We start from the raw sequence: 9,480 nt of genomic DNA, 5'->3' as shown, positions 1-9,480 counted from the left end.
TTAAGATTTTTTAAACAATTTCTATTAATTTTTATTCCTTTTGACATGTTTTTGTAGTAAAAGAACAGAGAGTAACATATTCCAATGCATATAGACTGAAGTCCTTCAACAAGCTGCTTTAACACATTTGCTTTCTTGCACCATAGCCATCTCTCACTGAAAAATGGAAGTTTCAGGAATTACGGCTCATAAGAAAAAACTCAGAACCTCAGACAAAACAACTGTGAGTGTGTTTTAAGACTCTTCTTCTAAGTCTCAAAATTCCTTACAAGTAAAGGAACTAATGTAATCCCTATTAATGCACAGAAATTATTTTTAAAATAACTAACAAATTGTGTTGTCTCAAAGCATCCCTCTTCTGATACAGCTCATCAGCCAGGCATGAGAGCTGGCTTATGTGTGCATTCCTGTTGGACTCCTCTAGGAAGAAGAATGGAGTAGTTCTCTGATGGGAACTGGGGATATGGCAATCAGATATGGAACTACACCAGGACGTTCTGATTTGCTAAAACTTCAGTCCCTGGACTAAGAAGAGTTTTGCTTTTATCCCAGTATTTTCTGACAAAGTGTCTCAGTGTCTGTGGACTGTTTTCCCAAGGTCTGGGATGAAAAGGGAGCAAAAAGACGAAATAAAATTTTCTTCTCTTGTTTTTGTCCTATTAAAAAAGCTTTAAAAAGGGAAAACTCAATGATAATAGAGGCAGCCAGCTTGAAGGATTCAAAACTGGGTCTAGTGAATCTTTTCCCAGAGAGAAGGGGACAGACTGAGAAGGTGGGATGAGGATCGTATGTAACAGGATGGCATAATGTGAACAAGAGCACGAGAGTATTGCCATAGGAACATTCACATTTAACTACAGAAGGAGAGGGCTAGTACGAGCTTGAAAAAAATGACATCAGTTCCCTATAGTAAAAGCTAAATAAAACGTCATTTACATAAAGAACACTTAGGGAAAGAAGAAAAGCATTAAAAGGTGAGAAAGGCAGGAGAAACTGGAAGTAAGTGGAAAGGACAGACTGCCTCTGCCCAAGGAAATAGCTGAGGGCTGCAATTAGCTAAATGGTACATGGCTTCTGCGCCGTGATAGTGCTGCGGTTCTGAACCACTCCGTGGTTTACTGCTGTGTCTAATGGCAGGAGTGCTGAATAATAAAAGCTGTACTCTGGACTGCCAACAGGAATTAATTTCCTTTAGCTTTTGGTGCTCAAGCTATATTTTAACTGGAAACTGCTAGCTTTTATTTCTGGAATAACAGTAGCAGATAACTATAGCACCGCCACGGATTTATAGCAATGCTTTATGCGTGGGGATCAATCGTTTAGACAGGATTTGCTCTCCTCTCCACAATCGCTCCCTGTGCCCATGAACATGTTCAGCATAGGAAAGATAAGATAGGGGGAGGCAGTTCTTATGCAATGAGGCTTCTCAAGCTAAAGGCAATGATTAAAAATTCTACCTCCCCTTATGAATATTATGTAGCTACAATAAACTTGCTCCTTGCCTGCAAACAAGCCAAAAGCCCTCCCTTAATGCCAGGGCCGTAGGGAATCTCGGTGCCTTCCCCGAACATTTAAGTGGTTACGGGTGCCTCACCACTCGGCAGCACTCAGGCTGCCAGAGACCAGGAGACACAGATCGATGGGGTTAAGTGGATTCTCTCTGTGCTTGCCTGCATGTACACATCCTACCCTTCCCCTGCCTCCCCACTTGCTCTGTTGTTACTTTCCTCTGGGGACACCATTTGCCTGCTTGTCCAAACAAGCTCCACAGCTTGAAATTGCCAGGGAGTAAAGAGAGAAAAGCCTTCTTGCTTATGAGGGGCAGCATGAAGGGAGACTTGTCCTATGCTAAATACAGGGAAGAGGGAGCAATTACTGCAATACCATTTTCTGCTGAATGTGGCGGGACTGCTGGCACAGTCTGGTGACAGACCATAAGGATTCCCTGCCTTAATCAGCAGCAAGCATGTCCTGGGGAGCAAATGTCTCATGTAAATATGTACGGGCATGGGGACAGTGCAAGTGTCACACGGGGCTTCCCATCAAAGGAGAGGAAACGCAGCATCATTTGGAGAGCTGCTTCTTTGGAGTTGCAACCACAAAGGAATGAATAATGGGATCAATTCACTTAGCTATTGATCTCAGACGCACACGTTTTCATTTAACATTATGAGAACAGCCAGACTCTCATGGTTCGTAGCCTGTGGGCAGTACAGCAGAGACAGCATTTGCAAGCCCTTTTCCCCATTTGCTGATGAGGTAAATCTTAGCAGCACCTTCCTTATGGTGAACCCCTGGGGAAGGATCTCCTATGGAAAGCAGCCTAATGTCTGGACTGGTGACTCTAATGCTGTTTTCTACAGATGTACTCTGAGCAAATAATTAGTGGCCCAAATAACACGGGGACCTACCCATGGAAATTCTATATAGAAAGACGAAGAAAGAGAGGGAAGGAAGGAAGAATACAGAATGGGCTGATTTAACTAGGTGTGGACATACATGCACACAATATCTCAGCTAATCAGGAAAAAAGTTCAAATACAGCCTCCCTGTATCACCATAAACATTGAAGATCTATGACAGTGAGAGAAGAAAAAATATTGTGCAGGGAGGCATTAAGACATTTTTCAGTAGTTTCATCACATGGAGCATGAGGCCTGCTCAGGGTCTCAAATAACTTCTTTGCCAAATTAATCTGCAAAGTTAAGTTTCTCATAACTAGCTCTTACAAAACCACCCTGCCCATAAGCAAGTGGATGCAAGGGCCAAAAATAAGTGTCAAAGGTGGTGAAGAACATGCTGGGATCTGTGGAGTCACCAGGTGACACCAGAAGAGATGCTGACACCTTAGATGATCCCAAACTGGGCCAGCTCGTGCAGCTCCAGATGGCTGAAAGCTTCCCATGGGCAAATCACGGTGATATCTGCAAAAGAGAGAAAAAGACAAATGGGTTCTTGCCAATGCACTCCTTGGATTTATTTTTTATTAATGGCAAGGCTGATTTACTCAGGAGCCATTAACAAGAATGAGACTCCATTTGAAGGTTAAATGGGCAGATGAGCATTACAAATCTGGTACTACCTGTCAGACCAAACCATATCAGTGTACTTTCTCTCAGTGAGAAAAAGCAAGGCAGCATTTCCTAGTCTCTTCAGTGACTATGTAAACTGGTGTAAAAATTCATTCCAGGTATGTGGTTTCTCCTGTTCTCATAAATTACCTGTAGCCAAACTGTGATCTCCTTGAAGACATGTGGAGTTTTAAATCAGATGCTGAATAATTTGGGCTACAATATTCAGGATCTGTGACTCTCTCATTATCAATACTTCAAAGTTCTGACTGGCTACAGCTCATCCAATGCATGTTTCTCAATCCCAGATGGGTACATGAAATACTTAAAATTAGGATTCTGATGACAACACAAATACTTAACCATCTGGGATTTAGTTTCTGTGATTTTTTGGTATTAATAGCTTAGCATTTAGCATTTCTTTGAGAACCTCATGCTGCTGAAATTCTTAGCCAGAGTATTAGCAGAAAACAAACAAGCACTTCTGCAGCCCAATGTAAGTAGTCTGAAGCTGAAGCATACATAAATGGCCTTTCCCTCTTGTAGTGAATGTAAGCATAAGCATGAACGTGGCAGCTTGGGGAGGTAGAACGAGTCTTCTCTGGTGACCCTGAGAGCTGCAGACAGGCCAGGGAAACAAAGACCACCCCAGAATCCTTTCCCATGATGAAGTTTGTCTGCACTAGTGCTAAAGCAGGGCATGACAACAACATCCTTCAGAGCTTACCTGTGCCCAGCCCCTCCATGCCTGGGATGTCATCTCCAAACCTAGGAGAGAAAAGAGCAGGTAAGGAGTGTGTTTGGGGCAGCAGCAAGGAAAGGGGAGATGTCCTAAACGCCCAGCCAAGGAAGGAGAATTGTGGATAGGGAGCAGAAGAGAAGCAGCTCCAGGTTGGAGAGCTGATTGTGACCCGGGGGCAGGGGAAAGCCTTCTGGCTCCTTGCCCAAGGGAAGATGGTATCACAGAAGCACAATGGAGCAGTGGGGAGCTACTCAACTAGCATGGTTTCTTTTCTTTCCAAAATTCCCTTACCCTCTTACTCCTTTTTTGGGGGGCTTGCTCTTGAACTGCCTTGTCTGTCTCTGCTTGAACTTGGGAGGCCCCTTGCGTGGTGTGCTGGGACCAGTTGGAGCATCTCCGGTGTTGAGGGTGGCGGCTGGGGTCTCACTCATCGCTGGGCTGTGAGCGGCAGGCACGCGCCTCTCTCAGATCCCTCTGTCTGCAAGATAACAGCAAGGACTGACACAACACTCTGCATATCTTTTCTAGGTATCAGTAGTCAGTTGACAGAATTATGGAAAATACAATTGTGGCAGGATTAAAGATAATGCTATTAAAGATAAAGAAAGATTGTAATGCATAGAAATTAAGCAGGGTAGCACTGCATTTCATCTGGCATGCTAGAATTAAGATGCCAAACAAAGAACACTCAAACTAAGGCCAAAAAGACGTTTAACCCCATGGTGCAATGACTGCAGAGTCATGGAGACTAACACCTTCTTTTGTCTCAAACACAGTTGCACTCTTGGAGACAGGTTGCTGCAGAAGCTTGCCCCACAATTTAGGTACAATAGGAACTTTAATTACAATGTTGGGGGTTTTTTTTCTAGCTAGCCCTGGAATAGCATTGCTGAGGTTTTTGCTTCCTGGTTCAGGACCTGATTGCTGCAGGAGCCACAAAGACACATGTATCGCTTAGAGAAATAGCCCATCCTTGGGAATCACCTGTTCTCATACTTGTGCCTAAGCATTACCTTTTGAACACTGATGGACATGGGATGTTGAGCTAGATGTGCCCTCTGTCTGGGTGGAGCTGCAGTTAGGGCTCCACAATTGTCAATATCAAACTTACAGGAAATAGTACAAGATCGTTGAAAGATTATACAGAAGGCTAAGGCAAAGCACTGGGGACTGTCTTTTAGGCAGAAGTTAATTCTGCAAATTTCTCAGGATTTAGAAGAGTAAAGCCTGTAACTTTCCCTGGGATGTGCCCATTTTGGTATTTCTGAGCATTGTATTACATATGCTGACCCCTTTTCATCACACTGTACATGAGCCAAACTCCACTTCACGGGGGCTAAATAGTTATCAGAGAGCAATTTCTGTTTGGGAGACCTCTGTCTTAGAGGGCAGAACTGCTGCAGTCTGAGCCTTTTGCTTCTTTCCCAGAGAGGACAGCAGTAACTCTCACCAGTGCCCAAAGGGAAGCTTCCAGTCCTTTGTCAAATTTTGTGCTAATTAGTATGCTAGAATGGTCTGAACATGTGCATTTATGGATAAAAATAAATGCAACTTTTTTCCTTCTTCCTTGAAGTCACGTTCTTCCCCATGACTGTTATACATCTCCTATCTCCAGGTGTTCATCCCTGTGCATCCAGGCTGATGTAATCGCTGATGGAATTAACTTCAGGATTTGGTTCTAAAGACTAATCTCATTAGGTCACATAGTACTCTGGTTTAATCCCCAACATCACCGTGACACACCGGATTTTTAATCTCAGAACTATAAATGTCATCAAAGATTTTTTTTCCCAAGTCTAAAGAGAGTTCACGTCTTTGTCCTGAAATAGCCAGAGCGCTGGAAAGCAAATCCTGAGATACAAGGAGAAAGATCATCCAAGCAATCCTCCTGTGTCACTTGCATATCAATGCAAGGTTAAAAGCCATATTTCTGTATCTGTGGCAGTCTGGAAATACTTCACCCAGGACACCTTTCCATCTGTGGTGGCAGTAGGATGGTTCCAAATGATAGTACCTAGAGGCAGGCTAGCTCTTCTGTCGCTTGTGGTCAGGCTTCTGTCTCAGCTGTGATATCCCAAGCAGGAGACTGGACAGGTTCCAGCAGCCCCAAATGGAGCAGCAGATGGTTGTGTCTGAAGCTGAAGTATGCACAGATGCTATTCCCCCGCGTGTAACACTACGCTTCCTAAGCACACACTGTGCCCACAAACACAGGGATCAGCTCAAACCGTGGAAGTTACTTATTTGGCTGCCATCTCTGCAGTGCCTGAACAGTTGCCCAGTATTTACAGCTTTTTCTTTTTCCTCACAGCATGGTGGCAGGACAGGCAAACACTGCCACCTTCTTCTTTTACAGAATGAGAATGGAAGTGCAGTGATAGGTATGACCTGGACTGCACTGCTCGGAGGAGAGATGAAATCTTTTGACTCACAGATTTTTAGGGCCAAACTGAGAGATGAAGGCATTTTGCCTCAAAACAAAGACAGAATTTGGTGCCTCTCTGTTACTCAGGATGGGAGGAATTCAGATGATACTGCCCTACAACAAAATGCTTCGCATCAGAAAGCTGCTCTGTAACGTCTGCTAATATGCCAAAGTCTATTATTATGCCTCTGTCTCAGGTGCAATTCTCATCACCATGTTGTCTGTCCCAGTGCTACACCCCGCTCCTGAACTGAAAGGGACACGCATCCACTTTTAAGCACCATGTTAATCTGACACCTAAATTACTTGGCACACCTCTCAAGGGCTACTTCCAAAAGTACAACAGAAAAAACAAACTGGCTAACAGATTTCCATCCCTTAGGACTGACATCCAAAACTTGACAGCTGTATTTGAGCTCCATCTCCAACTGAATTCCTGCTTCAATAACCTCTGCTGTGTACTGGCATGTCACCTTAACCACCAATACGTCTTTGAGGGTCAAAACTTCTTAGATCCTTGAGTCCACACTTTGTCCCTGACATTCACTCAATAGAGGAATAGCTAACAGAAAGATTGAGCCCTTGAAGTTTCTTTTTGCCCCAATCTGAAGTAGTTGTATCCATCTACCAGGTATTCAATAACACAGGATTTGGTAGGAAAAAGGATCTGCCCAAATCACACTTCATCCTCTCTCACCTGCATGAATTGAACAAAGAGCACTCAATGAAACTTTTAGTTAGGGACATTTCTAACATTAGGGACAATTCTAACTTTTTCCTTACTAACCTCCCCCTATTATCTCCATGCTTCACAAAAAAAAATGACCGAGGATGGAAAGTAACCTTAATGCCACATAACAACTTCCATCTTGCAGCAGGAATCAAGCTGCCCTCCCACCACGGAACTGGTGAGACTCAATTGCCATCATTAGAGTCAAAAAATTCTCCATTCATGCCAGTGTGGGCCCTGCCCCACAGGATGGAACCTGCTCCAGTTCCCACACCTCGGGAACAAACTGCCCCTACACACAGCCAGACAAGAACCTCAGGATCACAGATATGGAAGAAATGCCAATAGCAGCTCTTCCCGTGGGAATTTCACAGCCTTCTGTCTTACCGTACTTGGTTACTTGGCTAGTCCTTGGTACCAGATCAAACAGGTGGCTTGACAAACGTTTGAGTCTCCTCTAGATCTTTGCAAGTGCTATGCTGCCTCTTCCCAGTGTTTCCTGGTCTGCCAGAGCTCTTTTGCTTCTGCCAGCACCAGCATGCAGCTCCTGGGCAAGAGCTGATGGCTGTGCATGTAAAGATTGTTGAGGCATAAGATCCTCTGCCATGCACTTCCTCTGCCCCCTCCTCTGATGAGGTGTTACCTAATTGCCCCTGACAGCAATTCTGCTCAGTCAAGGGCTTAATCCTCTAGGTAAGAGCTTTGCTTGCATCTGAATGCTAATTATACCTAATACTCATTAATGGGCTTATCTCAGTTTCGTCAGAAATCCCACCTCTGGGTTGTTGGCCAGGTTAATCATCCTTCTTTTAGTTTTATTTAAATTTAAAGGGGCTTGAATACTACTGACAAATGCTGACTCTTTAATCTGCCCCATCCTTAATCTCTGACTCTCTGTGGAAAATGTCCCTGGCAGATAATGTAGATACCTCACTTGATCTTCTTCAGACAGTTTTGGTGTAGGGACTTGTCTTCCTCATCCAAAACTTTCAAAAATACAGATTCTTCTGTGTGCACTTGTCCTGTGCTGCCTCAGGGTGTCAGACACAGAACCTCCATAAGCCGTGGCCCTCCATGCAGATACTCTTCCATGAGTAGAGATACTTTTTATGGGTTTCTTGCATGCTCAGATCTTGGCCTCAGGAAAGCCACTAGCATCATCCTTTCAGGCTTTCGTCAGGGAGTATTGAATCCAGTGCCTTTGAGGTGTTTCATAGCTCCAGTCTCAATTGCTTGAGGTGGCTAATCATAGTGGTGGGAAAAAGTCCACGCAGGTTCAGCCCTTTCTGCTCCTGTGTCTTACAAAGGATTTCAAATCCTTCATTCTAGCAGCAGTTTTAAGACCAAGAACAGGTGAAAGAGGATGCACTCTAAAAGACAGAAACTCATTTCCAGTAGAACTATATTCCCAAATGGGGATCACTGGAAAGACCCCAGTTGAAAGAAGGGATTCAGTGACAGCAGAGGTACAGCATCACATTATAAACTCCTCATTGAAGTGCCCTGCATGTGCGGCTGGGCACTGGGGCAGGAAACACCAGCTGCCTGTCCCAGCTGCTCCTAGGCAGTCCCCCGGGGCTGCTCACATGCAGGCTCAGCCAGTTGAGGACACAAGCCAAGGGGGTTCCAGGGAGCCCCAGCTGAGGGATGCCCAGCATGAGAAACCGAGCTCGTACAGCCAGGGAGCTTTGAGACAAACCACTGCTGCAGCACCTGCCCTAATGTTAGAGAAAACAGTGAGCAACCACACAAGAATCACAACTCCTTCCCCTAGATACTGGATCTGTTCATGCTCTCCAAGCACAAACATCCAAATTTTTCCTCCATGGAGTTTTATCTGGATGTTTCTCTCCCCTGGGTTTTGCACCCAGTTCTTTTTGCATCCCACTTCCCCCCCTTGCTATTACTTTGAGCTCCTGGGGAACACTTACAGTGCCAAGGGCTCCTCTTGCAAATCATTCAACTCCCGTCCTCCAGCCTGTGTAGAAAGAGTCTCGAGGTGTCCTTTGTCCTGTAGATATACCCTGCCACCAGGTGACATCAGGGCATCAATCGTGGGCGGGCATCTACACACAGGGGTGAAGTGGGGGGAGCACTGTGAGACCAGAGCTGTGCAGGCACAGCTCCAGTAAGGTCTGGAGGAGCAGCAGAGCCTCGTCACACTTCTGAGGGGTGATGTGGCCCTTTCTGCAAGAAGGGTGTGGCTTCTCTGGAGCTTCTGGGAGGACATCTCTGCAGAAGCAAAGAGAAATAAAGAAATAACCTGCCCTTCAAGTGATGCTGCTTCTTGGGAACACACATGTCTGCACATGTCAGAGAAGGGAGGATTCCCTATCCCTCTCCTGTGCTGGCAAATGCCTGGAGGGGTTCCCAGTAAACTTCTCAGAGGTGCCGCAGGGGAAAAGACACATCTTACAGAGCAATGCACGCAGTTAGACCAGTGTCAACAGAGCTGAGTCCACTCAAGAGAGTCACAGGGAATGCTGCTGAGATGCTGCTAGGGCTCTAGTAA

At 45.1% G+C, this 9,480-nt stretch overlaps 1 protein-coding gene across 3 annotated transcripts; it reads right to left on the bottom strand.

Annotated features, from left to right (window-relative positions):
* PDE6H (phosphodiesterase 6H) lies at window positions 1-9,005 on the bottom strand. 3 transcript variants are annotated; one of them, XM_032105328.1, is made up of 4 exons: window positions 8,900-9,005; window positions 4,105-4,291; window positions 3,799-3,839; window positions 1-2,924 (listed from the first exon to the last, which is right to left on the bottom strand). In XM_032105328.1, the coding sequence occupies exons 2-4, from the start codon at window positions 4,242-4,244 to the stop codon at window positions 2,848-2,850; spliced, it is 258 nt and encodes an 85-aa protein (XP_031961219.1). In that variant the 5' UTR covers window positions 4,245-4,291; window positions 8,900-9,005; the 3' UTR covers window positions 1-2,847. The 3 variants fall into 3 exon arrangements, with proteins under 3 accessions (XP_031961219.1, XP_031961221.1, XP_031961220.1); XM_032105330.1 differs by lacking the exon at window positions 8,900-9,005 and adding an exon at window positions 7,361-7,582; XM_032105329.1 differs by lacking the exon at window positions 8,900-9,005 and adding an exon at window positions 7,356-7,581.
* Window positions 9,006-9,480: the final 475 nt, after the last annotated feature.

The sequence above is a fragment of the Corvus moneduloides genome, chromosome 4 (assembly GCF_009650955.1).
Source record: "Corvus moneduloides isolate bCorMon1 chromosome 4, bCorMon1.pri, whole genome shotgun sequence".
NCBI classification, from domain to species: Eukaryota; Metazoa; Chordata; class Aves; order Passeriformes; family Corvidae; genus Corvus; species Corvus moneduloides.
This window is presented reverse-complemented; position numbering and strand designations above follow the sequence as displayed.